Genomic DNA, 19598 nt, shown 5'->3' on the forward strand with positions numbered 1-19598 from the left:
CAATGAATTCCCGAGGGGTCTCCTTTGTTTAAGCTTGCAGTTTCCTTTTGTTTACGTAAGCAGTCGGTGAGTAATGGAGGTTATCTTTATCTTGTATCATCAGTCCCCAGGTGTGTTTGGTTTCCTTATCTTGCAAATGTTGTGTCCGCAGGCTATTTGCGTATCCTCGTTTCCTAATCAATACCTTAGTCTGTAAGCAGTCTGTATTTTCTCACCCTCCGTTTCCTATCCTCAGTCTGTGATTTCTCACAAATCCGTTTCCTAACTTATTTATATATATCTTAATAAACAATACCTCAGTCTGTGGTTTCCCACACTCTGATGTCCCTTCTGTCCCTTTCTCACCCCCTCATCCCCTCTGTCACACCCCTGCCACCTCCTGCGGCTTTTGGGGGTCACTTGAAGCTGTCCCCCGTCCCTCCCCGGCCCCCCAGGACCCTCCGGCTAGCTGTCCCCTCCAGGGGCCGGGGTTTTGTCGTGGTCCCGCTGCCCTGGGCTTACCAGGCAGCGGCTGGGTTAGCACAGTCCAAGCGGCAGCGTGCCTCGGTCGCCGCTAGGGATGGAGATAAAGAGACGAAGAGAGGTCAGTGGTATACAGTCCAGAGAGATTGTATTGCCTGAACGGTTGCAGGGACCAAAGACCCCGGGCTACTGCCCAGATACAGTTTTATATAGCAAAATTAAGAGATAAGGTCTAAACAATGGAGACAGTGTCCAGCTTAGGCGCATCAGAATCAACCCAGGGGTCAGGTCAAATGGGAACTGCTCAGGGGTGGGGAGAAGGGGGTTCACAGAGAAATGCTGAAGCAAAACTTTCCAAAAACAATGGGGCATACAAAAATGTATATTTTCCTCAGTTTCCCATTCCCAAGACCTTTCTAAAACCCTTCCTCCACACTACCACGCCAGCATGATAGCAACACCCCCCACTGTCCCCTCTTCTTGCCCAGGGAGACTTAAACTGTCTGTGTTTCCCACAGTTTCTGCTCAGTCAGGCCTCAGATATCGGGCCCCTTTATCAGCTCCATTGCTTTACTCTCTGTTTTATTCCCTATATGGGGGCACCAGGGCTCTGCCCAATGGGGTTCACTGGGGATCATCCAGCCCTGATCCTCCCATGAGGTATGGAGCTGCAGCAGCACACCAAGCTCTTCCCTCACTCCAAGCTCTTCCCTCACGCGGGGCACTCACAGGGCTTCCTTTAGTGGTGCCTCCTTTGGTGCTGGGTCAAGTGAAAGCTCTGTGAGAAGCTCTTCCCACACTTCCCACACTCGTAGGGCCTCTCCCCAGTGTGGATGCGCCGGTGCCTGATGCGGCTGGAGTTGTGTTTGAAGCCCTTCCCACAGTTGGGGCAGCGGAAGGGCCTCTCCTCTGTGTGAATCCGTTCATGTAGAAGGACACTGGAGCTGGTCCGAAACCTCTTCCCACACTGGGGACACTCGTAGGGCCTCTCCCCAGTGTGGAAGCGTTGGTGTATTCTCAGGGCAGAGCTCCACCCAAAGCTCTTCCCACATTCCAAGCACTCATAGGGCCGTTCCCCAGTGTGGATCACCTGGTGCTTGATCAGACTAGACCTGTGTCTGAAGCCCTTCCCACACTTCCCACACTCGTAGGGCCTCTCCCCGGTGTGGATGCTCCGGTGTTCAGTGAGGCTGGAGTTGCGGTTGAAGCCCATCCCGCAGTTGGGGCAGCGGTAGGGCCTCTCCTCTGTGTGAATCCGCTCATGTTTGAGGACATCAGAGCTGGTCCGAAACCTCTTCCCACATTTCCCACACTCGAAGGGCCGTTCCCCAGTGTGGATCCTCTGGTGCCGGATCAGGTGGGAGCTCCGGCTGAAACCCTTCCCACATTCCAAGCACTCATAGGGCCGTTCCCCAGTGTGGATCCTCTGGTGATAGATCAGGGTGGAGCTCTGGCTGAAACCCTTCCCACATTCCAAGCACTTGTGGGGCTTCTCCCTGCCATGAGGCTTCTCCACCAGCTCCGAGCTCCGCCTGGATCTCCGCCCGCCTTCCTGGCTCAGGGGGCTCTTTCCTCCCTGCAGCTCCCTGGGCTGGGTTTGCAGCTCCTCCTCCTGCAGCATCTCCGGGACTTTTCCTCCTCCTCCATCCAGCCACGCCCTGGCAATGACAAATCCTGGTTTGAGGGAAAAACAAGAGAAGAGCTCCTTGGACTGGAGGTTCCTCCTTGCCCAAGTTCATCTCAGGAAGTCATTGGGAATCCTGTGTCTGTAAGAACCTCCAAAACACCAAGATTCAGCCCAAAAATCCCACAAACTTCAAGACACAAATCAAAAACTCCCTGAACATCACCACTCAGCAAAAACCTCCTTCAAAAGATAAAGATTCAGCTGCCACATAAAACCAAAGCACCAACATTTAGCCCAAGAAAGCTCAGAAACACCAAGATTCACCCCATGAAAATCGTGGATCCCGCTCCACAGTTACCTGCTGCATGTGGGGGGAGCACCACTCCTGGGGCTGGGGGGAGGCTGCAGACACAGGGAGGGGTGGAACCTTCTGCTGCTTCCTCTTTCTGCTCCTCCTCCTCCTCCTCTTGTGTCTCTACTCTTCCTCACACTCCTCTTCCTCCTGCTATTCCTCCTTCTCTGGCACAATCCCACCCTCTCCTGCCACTTGCATCCTTTGACCATTCTGTTCCTCAAGCCTGCTTCTCCTTCCCTTCTCCTCCTGCCCCCAGGCCCAGCACCCACTGCCGGCTCCCTCTTCCCCCCAGACCCACAGCATCCCAGCGCAGGGGCAGGGATGGAGCTGGGGCAGGTCGGGCTGGGGCAGCGCTGGGCTCTCGGCCGCTCCCGCCCGCACTCGGTCCCCACTGCAGCCGCTCCCGCCAGGACAGCGCGGGGGGCCCGGCCTTGGCGCTGCCCCACTCCCACCTCCCCAAATTCCCCTTGCGGGGCCATGGGGCCGAGGGGGGGGCGCAGGTGGGGTCCAGGTGGGGAATGCTGAGATAATTTTAAGAGTGGGTCCCCAAGAAGAAGAATTGGAATTTGTGGTAGACACAGGGGCAAAAAGAACCTTTATGTTAAATATTCCAAAAGGTTATAGTGTAAGCAAAGATACCGTAATAGTAACAGGAGCAAAAGGAGAGAGTTTCACAGTACCCGTTATTAAAAATGTGGTAATAGAGGGAGAAACTAAATTTTGGATGAGGGATGTTTTCTTGGTCCCAGGGGCAGGTAGCAATTTATTGGGACAAGATTTACAGGTGAAATTAGGAATAGGGGTTGTTCCAGAAGATGGGAAGATGACAGCTAGACTTTTAAAACTAGGCCAGGAGGATGGAAGAAGAATTAACAAGGAAGTTTGGGCTGGGGAGGGAAATAGGGGAAGATTAAATATTGACCCCATAAAGATTACAACTGAGGAAAAAAAAATTGTCCCATACATGTACGGCAGTATCCTGTACCTTTAGAAGGACGGGAATGTTTAAAGCCAGTAATAGAAGGACTAATAAAGGATGGACATTAGAACCTTGTATGTCTCCCCATAATACCCCAATACTCCCAGTAAAGAAGCCTGACGGGAGCTATAGACTGGTACAAGACTTAAGGGAGGTTAACAAAGAACTCAGACCCGCTATCCAGTGGTACCAAATCCTTATACTCTTTTCAGTAAAGTTCCTCCCCAGCATCAGTGGTTTAGTGTAGTGGACCTTAAAGATGCCTTTTGGGCTTGCCCATTAGCCCAGGAGAGCAAGTTATCTTTGCTTTTGAATGGGAGGACCCACTAACTGGAGAAAACAGCAATTAAGATGGACAAAACTACCACAGGGGCTTACAGAATCCCCAAACTTATTTGGACAAGCTTTAGAAACAATACTACAAACTTTCCCCACTCCCCCTGAAATACAAATTATCCAATATGTGGATAATCTTTTACTTTCTGGGGAAGCTGAAGCTGAAGTTAGAGAGGCTACTATAAAGCTTTTGAATTTTCTTGGGGAAAAAGGATTAAGGGTATCAAAAGGGAAGCTGCAATTTGTAGAATCAGAGGTAAAATATCTTGGACACTTGCTTAGTAAGGGTAGTTGGAAGCTCAACCCAGACTGAAACACAGGGATTCTATCCCTTCCCCCTCCCTCTTTAAAGGGGGAAATCAGAAAGATACTCAGATTATTGGGATATTATAGATTGTCGATTGAAGGATATACACAGACAGTAAAATTTTTGAATAAAAAAAAATGACAGAGGGAGATGATATAAAATGGATCAAAAAGGAAAATGAAAAATTAAGAAAAAAGAAGTTAAAACTAGCCCCAATATAAACTTTAAGCTTACCTTCACTAGCAAAACCCTTTCATTTATATGTAAATGAAAAAAAGGGGGTAGCTCATAGGGTTTTGTTTCAAGAGTGGGGAGGAGTAAAGAGACCCGTGGCTTATTTATCAAAGATGTGGGATCCAGTAAATCAAGGCTGGCCAGTGTGCATTCAAGCTATAGCAGCTACTGCAATCCTAGTAGAGGAAAGTCATAAACTGACTTCTAGAGGTAAATTAATTGTGTGCACACCTCATGCAGTACTAAATTTCTTCCAATTTGCATTGTGATTTTTATCTTGAAATACATAACTTACTGTACTCTAGGATTGAAAAACTAGTTTACAGCTGTGACATAGCAAAACCTGCTATTAATTTGAGTCAATGCAGGCTGTTCAATCAAGTGTTCTCAGTGTGTAAAGTTAAACTAAAGGTAACACCAACCGCTTGGTAGATCAATGAGAAACAATTTTCCTTCCAACCAGTCCTTTTTCATGTACCCAAATGTGTTTTGCTTTCTTAGTTTTTTTGTTTTGCTTGTTTGCTGGTTTTTCTGGAAGTGCTAACTACTTGCAGTGTATCTAGAAGAGCAAATAAAATTGTGCATACAAAACACTTGTAAAAAAATAGGGCTCATTTTTTCCCACAATGGGAGGTGGCTACATATAGAAAAGGGAAACTACAAAGCTAGATGAAGAAAAAGGTTCAGTATCTTCTAATGTAAACAATTTGTTACTTCCAGCATCACAGTGGGTGTGTGACACACACATATGAAAAAGATGGTGAGGGAGATCTCTGTTTACTACAGTTTCCTATTTCTTGAATGAGTTAGAGAGCTATGAAGCAATTGTGATTCCTTGTGTGGATTACCCAGGCCTGCAGGGAGGGCTTGGCCATGGTTCCCTCTGTGCTGCAGGCAGCCCTGCAGCGTGGCAGCAGTGGCTTGCCTCTGGTGAGTTTGCAGGCAGGGTGCTCCAGCACTGCAGTGCTCAGGGGCAGTTTCCTATTTTGACACCAAAGCTTAAATTCAAGAGTGCCTCTTCCCATCCAGTTATTGTTTGTACTGTAAGAACCTCTTCAGAGAGTGTCTCCTGGCAGTCAAAAAGAGAGTATTGCAGAGATAAATTCCTTACTTGCTGTCTCCCCCACTGTATCCACATTTTGTCTATTCCCTCTTCAAATTATAGATTTGTAAAACTCATGCTCTGTGTCCTCAGATGCCCTTCCCAAATCAAACCTTGGCTTCTTTGCAAATTATATTGCACTAACAAGCATTGCCTTAAATTTTTTATTGCAGGCAAGATCACTTCAGAAGTAAGTTTTTGTTTACCTTGTTCCTACAACCCTTTCAAGCTTGTGAATGGAAAATTGTGACAGCAAAATAAGTCTTTAGTTTTAGCACTGTCAGCTGTGGGTAGCTGGTAGCCCTTGGTGGAGGGTGCCGTGAATTAAAGGCCTGCAGAACACACATAACAAAACTAATTAAATTTGTAAGGAAGTTGAAAAAGGAGGGAGAGGTGATTGGCAGACTCACCTCTCCAGGATGTAGGACTAATGTTAGAAAGTGGACTGATATTGGAATGTGGATGTTGAAATGTGAAAAGAGAAAAAGAGAGCGAAAGAGAGAGAAAGGGAGAAGAGAGAAGAAGAGAGAAAAAGAGAAAGAGAGAGAAAGGGAAAGAGAGAGAAAGAGAAAGAGCGAAATACACCCCAAAGTCCCCATACTGTCGCTATTTGTAAGTTCTCCCCCATTCCTGCTAGACAGAGTGACAACAAGGGGAGGGGAGTGAGGAAGTACAGTCAAAGGCAAAGCTGTGAAAAAGAGGGAGAGCTGGACCACCAATAGAGATAAGATCAAAGCAGAGATAGCTGACTCTCACAATGTGCTTTATTTTTTTAAACAAGACTTCTTTTTTTTCCTTCTGATTTTTGTTGTTAAGGAAAGGAGGCTTTTGTTCTGAAGAATGGGTCTGTAAGACTAAAACAGTTGGATGTTGCCTAAAAAGCAAAAAACCAAGAGATGTGATACATCTTGTGTTAAATTTGGGCTAGTCTTTTTTTATTTAACTAATTATAGCTCACAAGAAGAAGAATTGGCCTCTGCAGCAATTAGCACAGCTGGATACAAGAAGAAGAAGCAGCTACAGAAAAAGTTTTTAGTTAAACCCAGAAAGTTTTGAAGAAAACTAATGGTGAAAGTTAATGCAGTATTGTTTTTCTTTTAACACTGTTATTAAGAAGTCCTTTCCAGGTACTACTAAAGCAGCAATCCCAACCATGGAAAAGAGGGTGAATTCATGCCAGCAAAATAAAAGAATTTGTGAAGAAACGTGAGGAATGGACTATCACATCTAAACCAGGTGATACCAAATTGACTTTCAACCAGGACTGGGTGGTAATGGTTTGGGAAGACCCAAATGACCCAAGGCAGGTACAAAGAATAACACCTAACTGAGAAATAAGGCAAAGCTTGCATCACTGGTTCTAAGCCCTGCCTGAATAAGCCCTGAGACGCCTCCGACACCTCCTTGGCAGAGGAACACTGCCACTTCAAACAGGAGGATCGGGAGTGTTTGAGTCAAAGAGTTCTGATAGTCTGGCCTTAGCCTGTGGTTTGTACAGGCAAGAAGGGAAATTGCCATTAATACTATGCTGTATACTTTATTTGATTCATCCCCATATTGGACATGGCAGCTGGGTTATAAGTGAATGTTTAAATTATGAGAATAATTGGCATTGTAGCTCACAAAATCTATGTTCTCATGGCAAGAAGTATTGAGTACTGAATCAATCCCCTATACAGAAAGACCTCAAAAACTGAAGTAATAAATTGCTTTTGTAGATGGGGATTATCAATGCCTGTGGACTGAGAGATACCTGAGGAATGGTGGAAAACCACAGTTAAAAGGTGTCAAAAACAATTTGCCTGGAAATGAGTAAAAAAGGAGTGACAAGGGAAACAGAGGGTAAGCCTGGATTGAGCACTGAACTCAGCAGCAAGAAGATCACACGTACCTGCTGTGGGCAGCAGCCCCACAGGCAGGGGAGGTGGGGGTATAAGCCACGCCAGACCTCTGTCATTCCTGTTTCTGTCTCTCATTTGTTGTCTTCTCCCTTCTGAGATAGCAGCAAGATCGTGTCACAAATGCTACAGAAAGTATCACATGGAAAGAAACCAAAGTTCCTTTTTGTCACACACACCCATGTCAACAGGCACTGTTATAACCCATCCAAATTAAGTACCTGCAGGAAAAAGGGGGAAAATTATCACATTACAAAGAACTTAGGAAAAAGTAGTAATACTTGGGGCATGGAATGTCCAAAAGGAGAGAGATGGATTTGTTTTACATTTGATCTTAGAAATATAGTCCAAGATTTGGTAAAGAGACAGTTAGTAAAAAAAAAAGGTAAAACAAGCACAGCAGTCTAGCTCTGTGTTAACCCCAAATTATATCCTGAGTCATATTAAATGACTCCAAGCAGTTATAGAGAAGATAATAAACAAAGCTGCTCAGGCATTGGAATTAATATGGAGTCTGCAAAGCCAAACATCACCTGCAGTGCATTAAAATATGTTGGCTTTACGCTAGTTATTGGCTAAAGAATGGGGTGTACAGATTGTTGAAAATAGATGGCAATGAGGATGCCATCCTGGAAAAAACAAAGGATATCAGAAAAAAATTATGACCCAGGTATCAGTCCAAAAATGGGAAAATAACGTTAAAAACTAGCAGGTGGGGTAATGTATTGAGAATGGGATGGTGGAAGAAATTAGGATTCTTCCTTTTATGTGTTACAAGTGTTTTGATATTTCTTCTTTGTTTAATCCCATGTTTTATTTGATTACCAACAGAGTCCAAAGAACGCAGGAGGACAGGAAATATTCTTTATAAATCATTTGGCTTGCGCAGTAAGAGGTGGGATTGTGAAAAATGCATATTTATGATTGGCTTTTCACAAATGTTACAATGAATATTATATGTGTAATGTTAGAAAGTTATGCTGTATTAATTCCCTTACATATTGTGTTAAGTGTAGTTTTAGGTTACAACATTATGTTAAAATAGAGACAATGTATGTGGGGGGAGTTTTCTTTTTAGGAATGAGATGCTCCCTTCGAAGAACACCTAAATCTTCCAAAGGAGAGGAATTTATGGCTTCTGATCAGGAGAAGCTAATTTCTTCAGGCCTTGCTCAGACTTGAAGATGCCAGGGGATTAAAGGGAACAGCTGACATATAACAGAGTTTCTTGTTTAGAACAGAATGTATGCATAACGATGAAGGATGTATGAATATGCAACAAGTGTCTTTGTTTAAGGGTGATTCCTTTGTTCACAAGTCATGCTTTTCTTGACTTAGGGTCCGAGAGCATCTGGACATCCGTAATTCTTTGCTCTTTTTGTCTTGTAATTGTCCTAACTCTAATTGTATTATTATTTTTATAACCATTTTATTATTATTAAACTTTTAAAATTTTAAAAACCAAGTGATTAGAGTTTTTCAAAATTTTCAAAACTAGATGAGATTTAAAGGTGACCCTTTAACTCATGAACAATAAATAGATGATTTGAAGGAAAACAAAAAAGCAGTAGATTGTGGGGGGTGCACAACTGAGGCTGCTGAAGGCTGCTGAGGAAGAGAAGCTGCATTCCAGGCACCCAGGAGGAGCTTCAGAAATGCAAATTAACACCGCTGGGGCAAAGTGGGACAATGTACCTGGCTCTTCTTGCCTGGGGCAGGAATTGGCTGATTCCCTCTGCCCCTCACCCCAAGCTCTGCCTGCTTGCACAGATGGAATCTGCACAGCTGAAGGCAGAGCCCATGCTGAGGATCTCTGACTCTGCAACAGAAATGGCTGAAGCTGCAAAGGGAAACAGCAAATGGAGAATGTTGGGAAAACTTCACTAAAATAAGGGGGGGATCATCCCTCTGCCCACTCCAACATCTGCTGTCACTGTCTGTGCTGTACAGGGTGTATCAGAGCACTGGGGGTTTTGCTATAACAAGTTCAGGGAAATCAGTTGGAATTCAAGTATATGATGAAGGACTAAGAAAAAAAATGGTCAATTGATGCAGCCCCAGCTTGAGGGAGCGCCCAAACATGGGGAAAAGATGAATGGCCACCAGAACAAATCCTACAACACCATGGACCAGCCCCTGGGAACCAAAATGATTTTGTGAAAAATGCATGTTATATGGCTCTGTGCAGATAGTTACTACATGTATTATGTTATAATGATAACTTGTGCTGTATGAACATCTTAATAGTATGGTAAACGTAGCTTTGTAGATAAAATGAAGCTTTAGTAGTTAAAAGAGAAAACATGCATGTGTGTGTGTGTGGGGGGGGGTTAAGGAATGAGAACACCTAAATTCGCTCAAGGAACACCTAAATTCTCCAGAGAAGAGCAATTTATGGATTTCTTACTAGAAGAAGTTAATTACTTCAGGCCATGCTCAGACTGGAGCATGCCGTGGGGATTAAAAAAAACAGCTGACATACAACAGGCAGAGTTACTTGTTTTAAATAAAATGTATGCATAACCATGAAGGATATAAGAATATGCAACAGTGTATTTTTTTAGGGGTGATTCCTTTATTCACAAGGTATGGTTGTTGTGGCTTAAGTGCCCAAGAGAGCATCCGGACATCTGCAAGTCTTTGCTTTTTAATGTCTTGCAATTGTCCTAACTCTAAATTTTTATTAGTCTAATTGTATTCCTACTTTTATAACCATTTTACTAGTATTAAACTTCTAACATTTTAAAAACCAAGTGATTGGCGTTTCTCACAAATTCATATCAGGAGACAGAGAACCCATTTATCATTTCAATGGCATCATTACATTACAAGCTGTCCTCAGAATAAGAACCAACCAGACAGCTCCAGCTCCTGACCTTCCTGCCGACCAAGCCACTGAAACGAGGAACACAACATTTCACCAGAGAATGGGATCAGATTATCTGTGAACAGAAAAAGGAGGAGTTTGTGGAAAACTAAATGGCTCAAACTGCTGTTGGCAAAGAGATGACGAGAAAACTGCTAAAAAAGATAAGAAAGGAAATAGGAGAGCAGTTTATGTATTGGTCCAAACATGGAAAGGATGGGAATGGGACACGGTTTCCTGGCTCCCCAGCACACCAGGGGTTAAACGAATGCTGCTTCTCCTCTTCTGTGCTGCAGCAACTCTCATCTTTTTACCATGCTCCACACCTTGGCAGTGCAGCTCATCCAGCAGCTGAGCCAGGGCATGCAGGTGGCAGCCAGGCCTCCTGATCCACAAACGGCTACAAAAGGACAGGGAATGAGGGCACCGAGAATAATCCCAAAACCAAAGAGGACCCGGGAAGGACAAAACAGAGTCAAGGAGTGAATCTGCGTGGAGATAGGGCCGGGCACTTGTAGATAAGGGGAGAAACCACCAATTCCAATAAATGTTTCAAATTGACCCAGAGAGCTGCTCAAAGTCCCGCTACATTCCCGAACTTCGAGGAGAAGAACAAAGACTTAACAGAGCCATGAATATCGGCTGTTCTACAAAAGGAGGGTGCACATTAACGAGGACAGGCAGCAGGCGCATCGGGAAGTCGGAACCTTCCAAGGAACTCAGCCGGTGGGCAAAGGCAGAGGGAGATCGGCCGGGAAAATGAGGATAAAAAGGAGGCTGCGGACTACAGCCACGGCAGAGAGCGCACGGCAAATGCCCCACGGCCTCTGCCCCTGCTCGGCAATAAAGTCACTTTGACAGGACTCCTCGCTCTCCGCCGGGCACACGAACCTCCGGCGACGGGAATTTCCCCGCCCGCTCCCGGCCGCGGGGCAGCCCCTCTGTCCTACCCACAGCAGCCGGGCCGAGCCAGCGCTGCTCCGGCAGCGGCTCCTGCCCGGCCCCGGCGGGAAGGAGACCGCGGGCAGCCGCTCCCGCAGCGCCCTCAGCCCGGGGCCGGCACGGGCCGGACACGGCACCGGCGAGCCGCCGGAGCCCCCTGCCGCCCCCTCCGCCCGCAGCCGGCCCCGAGCCCCCGCAGAGCCCGGCGCGGCTCCCACCTGCGCCGGGGCCGCCTCCGAGCTCCGCCGCCGCCGCCTCACCGCGCTCCGGCCGCTGCCGCCGCTGCCGGGCCCGCGCAGCCGCTCGGCCAATGGCGGCGCTGCGCGGCCACGGCCGCCCTCAGCCCGCCGCCGGGGCCGCGCCGCGCCCCGCTCCCACCAATCAGCGCGCCGCGACCGCGACTGACGGCACCGGCGGCCAATGGCAGCGAGCTCGGGGCGGGCTCTGCGCACGGCCCCGCCTCGCCCCGCGCTCTCGGCGCCCCCGGGCTGCGTGAGGGGAAAGCCGGAGATGAGGAACAGCCCCGGCACGGGCCCGGGCCGAGCCGGGATTGAGCTGCCCACACAAACAAACTTCTCCGCGCCTCCCGCCACGGCTTTCCCGGCCCTGCGCCTCCCGTGCCTCCGCCTCTGCGGGAAGCCCAGGAGCCTCACTTCTCCTGCCCCTCGTTAGTGCATCAGAGCTTCGCTTTGATTTCCCCCGAAAAGGGAAACCTGCCCCAAGCCCTGTGGGTGGGTGGGGCAGGGGAGAGATTTCTGGCAGAAAACTCCAAAGACTCGGAGCAGGAGCAGGAGAAGTCAGTGCAGAGCCTTAAATGCAGCTTTCCCCACGCCTCCCTGCTCCCAGCTGCGCCTCCTCCCCCGGCAGGGCAGGAGACAGGGAATGGGGCCATGCTCAGCTCATCCCCCGGGGCTTCTCCCTCTGCTCAGGGACAGGAGTCGTTCCCTGCTGCACCCTGCGCTCTCTCCCGGCCGAGACTTCTCCAGGAACTTCTCGGAGCGGAGTCCATCCCCTGGGCACAGCCCCCTCCGAGTGCTGCAGCGTGGGTCACTGTGCCACGGGCTCAGTCCTGCCAGGGTCCCTGAGGAGAATTTTGGGGTTTGGGGCGTGGCCGGAGCCCCCGGGGGGAATTTTGTGGCGGTTTTGGGGATTTGGGGCGGTTTTGGGGATTTGGGGCGGGTTTGGGGATTTGGGGCGGGTTTGGGGCGGGGCCAGAGCGAAAGCGAAAGCGATGGCGGGAGCGCGGCTGGCGCTGGCGGGTGAGGAAGGGGCGAAAAACCCCAAAAATCGGGATCCCAAATCCGCCCCGACCCCAAATCCCGGCGGATCCGAGCCCCGCCCCCCCCCCCTCAACCCCAAATCCTGGGAAATCCCCTCAAATTTCGGAAAACCTCAAAAATCCATAACCCCAAAAATCGGAACCCCCAAATTCGGGACATTCCCGAAACCGGGACCCCCAAAATTCCCCACTCAAAACTTCCCAAATTCCTGCACTCCCCCCCCCACCAAAAAAAAAAAAACCTGCCTCAAATCTCCCCGGGGACCCCAAAATCTTCCCCAAGACCCCCCCCCAGCACCCCCAAATCCTTCAAAGACCCCCCAAATCCTGTCCAGGACCCCTTTGCGACCCCCCAAAATCCCCCAGGAACCCCCCAAAGTCCCCCAGGAGCCCCCAGATCCCCCTATACCCCACCCCGGCACCCCCAGATCCCTTCTCGGACCCCCCCCAGGACCCTTCAAAATCCCCCAGGACCTGCCGAATTCCCCCCAACCCCCCCCCAAGGCCCCCCAGGTCCCCTTGGACCGCCCGAAATCCCCCAGGACTCCCGAATTTCCCCCAGACCCCCCCAGGACTCCCCTAAATCCCCCCAAGGACCCCCCGGATCTTCCTCAAATCTCCCGAAGCCCTCTTGAAATCCCCCAGGACCCCCCAAACCCCCTCGGGACCCCCTAAACCACTCCGGACCCCCCCTGGATCCCCCCAAATCCCCCACGACCTCCCTAATCTCCCCCAAAACTCCCCCAGGACCTCCCAAAACCTGTTCAGGACCACCTAAACGCCCCCCAGGACCCCCACAACCACCCCAGGACCCCCCCAGATCCCCCCCAGGCTCCCCCGAAATGCCCCCTAAGACGCCCCCAAATCTCTCCAGGAGTCCCCAGAGCCCCCCCTGGATTCCGAAAGCCCCCTAGAACCTTCCCAAATTCCGCCAAACTCCCCTCAAATGCCCCCGAAACGCTCCCAGAACCCCCCAGGACCCCCCAAAACCCCTCTTTGTCCACCCAAGACCCCCAAAATCCCCCCCAAATTCCCCCAGATCCCCCTAGGACCCCCCACATCCCCTCTTTGCCCCCTCAAGCCCCCCCAGCCCCATATTTTTGACCCCCAGGGCTGTTCCTGGCCTGGGGGGGGGTGGCGGTTTTTGGGGACCCCCCCCCCGCCCTGCGCTGCCCCCTGCTGGACGAGCGCGGCGCCCCCTCCCCCCGCGGGGCCCTGCTCCGGCTTCTGGGGGGTCCCGAGGCCCGCCCGGCCCCCGGCCCCCCGCGGGACCCCCAGAACGCCTTCGATGTCATCGGTGCGAGACCCCCCAGTTGAGGGGGACCCCCGCGGTTCTGGGGGGGGGCGGGAAAGGCTTCTGGGGGGTCCTGGGGGGGTTCGGGAGTGATTTTGGGGGGTCCTGGGGGGGGGTTGGGGGCGATTTTGGGAGGTTTTGGGGGCGATTTTGAGGGCGATTTTTGGGGGTTTTGGGGGCGATTTTGAGGGGTTTTGGGGGCTTTTGGGGGTTTTTCTGGGGGGGTTCAGGGGCGGTTTTCAGGGGATTTTGGGGGGTTTTTGGGGGCGATTTTTGAGGGCAATTTTGGGGGGCTTCTTGGGGTGTTCTGTGGATGTTTTGGGGGCATTTTTGGGGGATTCTAGGGGGTTTTGGGGGCATTTTTTGGGGTTGTTTTGGGGTGACTCCTGGAGGGTTTTAAGGGAATTTTGGGGGAAATTTTTGGTGTTTTTTTGTGGGGTCCTGGGGGGGGGTTGGGGGTGATTTTTGGGGGTTTTGGGGGGATTTTGGGTGGATTTGCTGTGATTTTGGAGTGCAGCTCACCCCCTGCTCTTTCCCTTTTCCTGCAGTCCCCTGGGGGGTGCTGAGGGGATTTTGGGGGTATTTGATGGAATTTTGGGGGTATTTGATGGAATTTTGGGGGTATTTGATGGGATTTTGGGGTGCAGCTCACCCCCTGCTCTTTTCCTTTTCCTGCAGTCCCCTGGGGGGTGCTGAGGGGAGTTTGGGGGGATTTGATGGAATTTTGGGGGTGTTTGGTGGGATTTTGGGGTGCAGCTCACCCCCTGCTCTTTCCCTTTCCCTGCAGACCCCTTGGGGGTGCTGGGGGAATTTTGGGGTCCCTCCCGGCAGCCCCCCCGGTGCGAGCTCAGCCCCACGGCGCCGCTGCTGCCACCCCCGGGGACATCCCCGGGGTCCCCGCAGTGCCACCCCGGGCTGGGGACACGTTGGTGGCTCCTGGCCCTGGGGACACCCGAGGGGGAGGGGACGGTGCTGCTGCAGCAGCGGGGAGGAGACCCGCCGCTCCTCAACGGTGAGGGGACACCGGGGACAGCTCTGTGTGTCACCTGTGTCACTGTCACCTGTGTGTGGCACCTGGTCACCTGTGTCATTGTCACCTGTGTGTGGCACCCGTGTGTCACTGTCACTTCTGTGTCACCTGTGTTTGCCAGCTCTGTGTTTGTCACCTCTGTGTTTGCCACCCCACGGCTCCAAACGTCCCCGGTGTCACCCCATGTTCCCCATGCCAATATCCCAATGTCCCCATTGTCCTCACATGCACAACATCACCCCACTGTCCTGATGCCCCCACACTGTCCCCATGTCCCCGATGTCCCTGATGTCCCCAATGTCCACCCATTATCCCCAATGTCTCTGATGTCCCCGATGTCCCCCCACTGGGGGACAATGGGGACAATGGGGGGACATCAGGGGCATCGGGGACATTTCCCCAATGTCCCGGATGCTACTGATGTCCCCGATGTCCCCCTATTGTCCCCATTATCCCACACATCTCCATTGTCCCCTTGTCCCCGATGTCCCGCCATTGTCCTCATGTCCCCCATTATCCCCATGTCCCCGGTGTCCCTGGTGTCCCCAGTGTCCCCCCGCCGGTGATGCCCTGCCCCACCCCGCAGTGTCCCTGATATCTCCCCGATGTCCCTAGTGTCCCCACACATCCCCGATGTCCCTGATGTCCCCACACATCCCCGATGTCCCCAGTGTCCCCGATGTCCCCGCACCCCATGACTACCCTGTCCCGCCCCACAATGTCTCTGACATCCCCCCACATCCCCGATGTCCCCAGTGTCCCCGATGTCCCCACACCCCTGACGCCCTGTCCCACCCCTCAGTGTCCCTGTTAGTGTCCACGCAGACGCCGCAGACGCGGGCGCTGCTGGGGGCGCCGGGGCGGCTGCACTGCGCCTTCACGCCCCCGGCCGAGCCCTTCACGCTGCAGTGGCTGCGGCACCGCCACGGCGCCACGCGGCGCCTGCTGGCCTTCGACTCGGCCGCCGCCCGCCGCACCGAGGCCGCGCCGGGGGTGCTGCTGTTCCTGGGGGGCCAGGGGAGCCCCCCCGGCACCGCGCAGGTGAGGGGAGGGGAGGGGCTGCGGAGCCCTGCGGGGACAGCGGGGGGCGCCACCGAGCGGGGGGTGTCGGGTGCTCCCGGCCGCCTCTTGGCCACTATGGGGCGCCACTGAGCAGCCTCGGTCCTCCCGGCCGCTAGGGGGCGCTGGGGGCATGAAACCGCTTTTGTCATCCTGGCCACCAGGGGGCGCCGCTGGCACTGGAAAGCCTCGGTCCTCCCGGCCGCTAGGGGGCACTGCGGGCATTGAACAGTTTTTGGAAAGTTTTGGGAGCATTTTTCAGGGAAAATTTTTGGGAAGTCCTGGGGGGGTTCGGTGAGTGATTTTGGGGGGTTTTGTTGTGGGGGGGCTTGGAAGCATTTTTTGTGTTTAGGGGGGTCGTTTTTGGGGGCATTTTTTGGGGGTTTTTGGGCACGGCCATGGTCCTCCCGGTTACTGGGGGGCGCCGCTGAGGCCGAACGTTTCCTCGGTCCTCCCAGCCGCCGGGGGGCGCCAGGGAGGTGTCGCTGCAGCTGCCGCCGCTCTCGGTGTCGGACGACGGCGCCTTCGTCTGCTCCATGAGCACGCCCCGCGGGCAGGTGCAGCAGGTGCTGCGGCTGCACGTGATTGGTCAGTGCCGGGAATGGGCGGGGCCGGGGCTCCCAGTATGTCCCACTCCCTCCCAATATGTCCCAGTTCCCTCCCAGTATGTCCCAGTCTTCTCCCAGTATGTCCCAGTTCCCTCCCAGTTCCCTCCCAGTCCCTCCCAGTTCCTTCCCAGTCCCTCCCAGTCCCTCCCAGTCCCTCCCAGTATCCCCAGCTCACTGTCTCGTGTCCCAGCCCCTCCCCGGGTGTCCCTGCTGCCGTCCCGGCTGTCCCCGGGGCTCCCGGCCGAGCTGCGCTGTGACGCCGTCGGCTTCTTCCCGCTGGACGTGGAGATCCGCTGGGAACACCGCGCCCACGGACACACCCGGCCACGCCCTGGGGACACCTCGGGGGACAGCCCGGTGACCACCCTGGGGCCCAGCTGGAGCTCCGGGCACCGGCGCGCGGCCGACGGCACCTTCAGCCGCAGCGCGGGGCTGCGCGTGGCTGCGGCAGCGCCGGGGGACAGCTACAGCTGCCTGGTGACACATGCGGCGTGGGACACCCCACACCGGGTCACTGTGGTGGTGGCAGGTGAGGGACACCTGAGGATACACCTGGGGACATCAGGGATGGGGTTTGGGGACACCTGGGGACATCAGGGACGGGGTTTGGGGACACCTGGGGACATCAGGGACAGGGTTTGGGCACAGCTGGGCATATTAGGGACATCAGGGACAGGGTTTGTGGACACCTGAGGACATCAGGGATGGAGTTTGGGAGACTTGAAAACATCAGGGATGCGGTTGGGGACAACTGGGGACATCAGGGATGGGGTGTGGAGGGTCTTGGGACACCAAGACTGGGGTTGGGGACACCTGGGATGGGGTTGGGGACATCAGGAATGGTGTTGGGGACATTGAGGATAGAGTTGGGAACACCAGGATGGGGTTGGGGACATCAGGAGTGGGGTTGGGGACACTTGGGGACATTAGGAACGGGGTTTGGAGGGTCTTGGGACACCAGGGATGCCTGGGGACACTGGGGACAGGGTTGGGGACACCTGGGATGGAGTTGTGGACACTGGGGACAGGGTTGGAGACACCTGGGAAGGGGTTGGGGATATCTGGGACAGGGTTGGGGGCACCTGGGATGGGGTTGGGGATACTGGGGACAGGGTCAGGGACACAGGCATGGAGATAGGGACAGCTGGGATGGGGTTGGGGACACTGGGGACAGGGCTGGGATCTCCTAAGGGACATCAAGAGCGAGCTGGGGACATTGCGGGGTGGCTGGTGCCACCAGGATGGGCTCGGTGCCACCCAGGGGTGTTGGTGTCATCTGGGGGTGTCAGTGATGTGTCCCCAATGTCCCCACAGGTGCCACCATGCCCAGTGTGGAGGACATGGCGGGGATGGCCCTGGTGGCCTTCGTCATAGGGGGGCTCAGCCTGCGCCTGTGGCCCTCGGCGGGGAGGTGACACCGGTGTCCCCAATGTCCCCGGTGTCCCCCTTCATCTCCATGTCCCCATGTCCCAGGTGTCCCCAATGTCCCAATGTGTCCCCTCCTCTTCTCTCTCACTCCAGGGGGGCTCTTCATGTGACAGCTCCAATGTCCCCAAACCCCCAAAAATGTCCCCAACCCCCCCCAAAAATGTCCCCAACCACAAATGTCCCCAAGCTCCCCAAACTTCCCCAATGTCCCCAAATGTCCCCAATGTCTCAATGTCCCCAAATGTTCCCAAATGTCCCCAGTGTCTCAAAGTCCCCCCATTGTCCCCAAGATGTCCCCAAATATTTCCAGATTAAACCGGGGGGTGGGGGGGGGTGACATCCCCCACAAACCGATGCATCCTGAGTGGGGACTGGGGACATTTGGGGACATCTGCGGACATTTCTGGAGATTTTGGGATGTTGGGGAGTTTGGGGACATTTAGGGAGGTTTGGGGACATTTGGGAACATTTGGGGACATTGGGGACACCGGGGGGGTTGGTGACACTTGGGGAGTTTGTTCCAGTTTGGATTTTAAGGTTCTTTTTTAAAGCATTGATTTAAAAACCCAAAGCACGAATTTAAAGTCATTAGAGAACCAATTACCCAGCTCCAATTGTTCACTGAATTTTTTTAAAAAAGCAATTTTAAAAAAGTTCTGTTTCCCATTTTAATGATTTTTCAGCAAATCTTCATTTTTGTCATGGGAGAGAGAAGGGCAAAAAAAGGAGAAAAAAATGGGGAAAAAAAGGAAAAAAAAGGAGATTTCCATTCCCATTGTTCCTTCATCTCCACACATCCAAATCAAGAGCAGGGAGTTATCAATAATCAATAGAAGGGAGTTATAAATAATCAATAGCAGATTATTATAAATCAATGGCAGGGAGTTATCAATAGTCAATAGCAGCGCATCATTCAATCTGCATTTTTCACAATATTACAAAGAAATCACTCAAATATTCATGATTGATTATTGGTTATTAATTAATAACCATTACAAAGAAATTGATCCAGTATCAATAATTCATTGATTATTAACTAATCAATATTACAGAGAAAGCAATCCAATATTGTCCAAGACTGAAGAAAAAAAACCAAACATTTTCCTGTTACCATCTGAGTAGGAGTTGCCTCGGGGCAGTTTTCCTTATCTGCTGTTAATGGCCCCATCAATGCCTGGCCACATGACTCAGAGATAACACCGTCCAGGAGGAGGAGGTGATTAAGGACACACCTCGTGACTCATAATGACCCATTGTGAGATGCTCTGCCCAAGGGAAGGAGCTAGGCATTCCCACCTGGATAAAACTGGGGATTTCTAGACAGAGGGGAGCCTTTCCACAGGTTCTCTGAGAAGACACAGCAACTACATCTGCCATCCCAAGAGGACTGCAGCTCTTCCAATTCGGACTGCTACCAGCACGCTGGCCAGGTTGTATTCTGACTTTGTCAGTAGCCTTTCCCTTTGTATTATTGCATGTATTTTTGTCCTTTTCCCCTTTTCCCAATAAATTGTATTTCTGACTTGGAGTCTCTCACTGGTTTTACTTTCAAACCAGAACACATCACAAGAGACTTGTGGGAAGAGGAAATCTTCCTCAAGGCATTTTATGGAGGGTTAAGTTTAATTTCTGCTGAGTTCGTTTTGTCCAGTGCTCAGAGGATGCTCAAGGGGTCTCTGGTTTTGGTTTGGCCCCAATTTTCTTCTGATTTGTCTTTATCACTTAAAAACACCTTAAAAATGGCTAAAAAGAGTATTGACCAGACATGTCAAAAATCCCACCATTTAAAAGG

The 19598-nt window shown here is 51.9% G+C and overlaps 2 protein-coding genes across 2 annotated transcripts in view; one reads left to right on the forward strand and one right to left on the reverse strand.

Annotated features, from left to right (window-relative positions):
• Positions 1 to 593: 593 nt before the first annotated feature.
• The window catches only part of LOC144246545 (uncharacterized), a 194152-nt gene continuing 175147 nt past the window's right edge, over positions 594 to 19598 (reverse strand). The window contains 1 exon segment of the mRNA XM_077784456.1: positions 594 to 1886. Within this exon segment, the coding sequence (XP_077640582.1) occupies positions 1202 to 1886 (685 nt within the window). The 3' untranslated portion in view covers positions 594 to 1201.
• LOC144246398 (tapasin-like) lies at positions 12340 to 17793 on the forward strand. Its single transcript, XM_077783797.1, has 7 exons — positions 12340 to 12367; positions 13499 to 13684; positions 14469 to 14693; positions 15514 to 15752; positions 16229 to 16358; positions 16569 to 16907; positions 17693 to 17793. The coding sequence occupies exons 1-7, from the start codon at positions 12340 to 12342 to the stop codon at positions 17791 to 17793; spliced, it is 1248 nt and encodes a 415-aa protein (XP_077639923.1).

This window comes from Lonchura striata, chromosome 6 (genome assembly GCF_046129695.1).
Source record: "Lonchura striata isolate bLonStr1 chromosome 6, bLonStr1.mat, whole genome shotgun sequence".
Classification (NCBI taxonomy): domain Eukaryota; kingdom Metazoa; phylum Chordata; class Aves; order Passeriformes; family Estrildidae; genus Lonchura; species Lonchura striata.

Bases quoted from the DNA above. Each gene is read 5' to 3' on its own strand.
- LOC144246398 (XM_077783797.1), top strand. From the start codon at position 12,340: ATGGCGGGAGCGCGGCTGGCGCTGGCGG. The intron at 13,685-14,468 runs GTGCGAGACCCC...CTTTCCCTGCAG, and splicing joins GAACGCCTTCGATGTCATCG to ACCCCTTGGGGGTGCTGGGG. The intron at 16,359-16,568 runs GTCAGTGCCGGG...CTCGTGTCCCAG, and splicing joins GCTGCGGCTGCACGTGATTG to CCCCTCCCCGGGTGTCCCTG.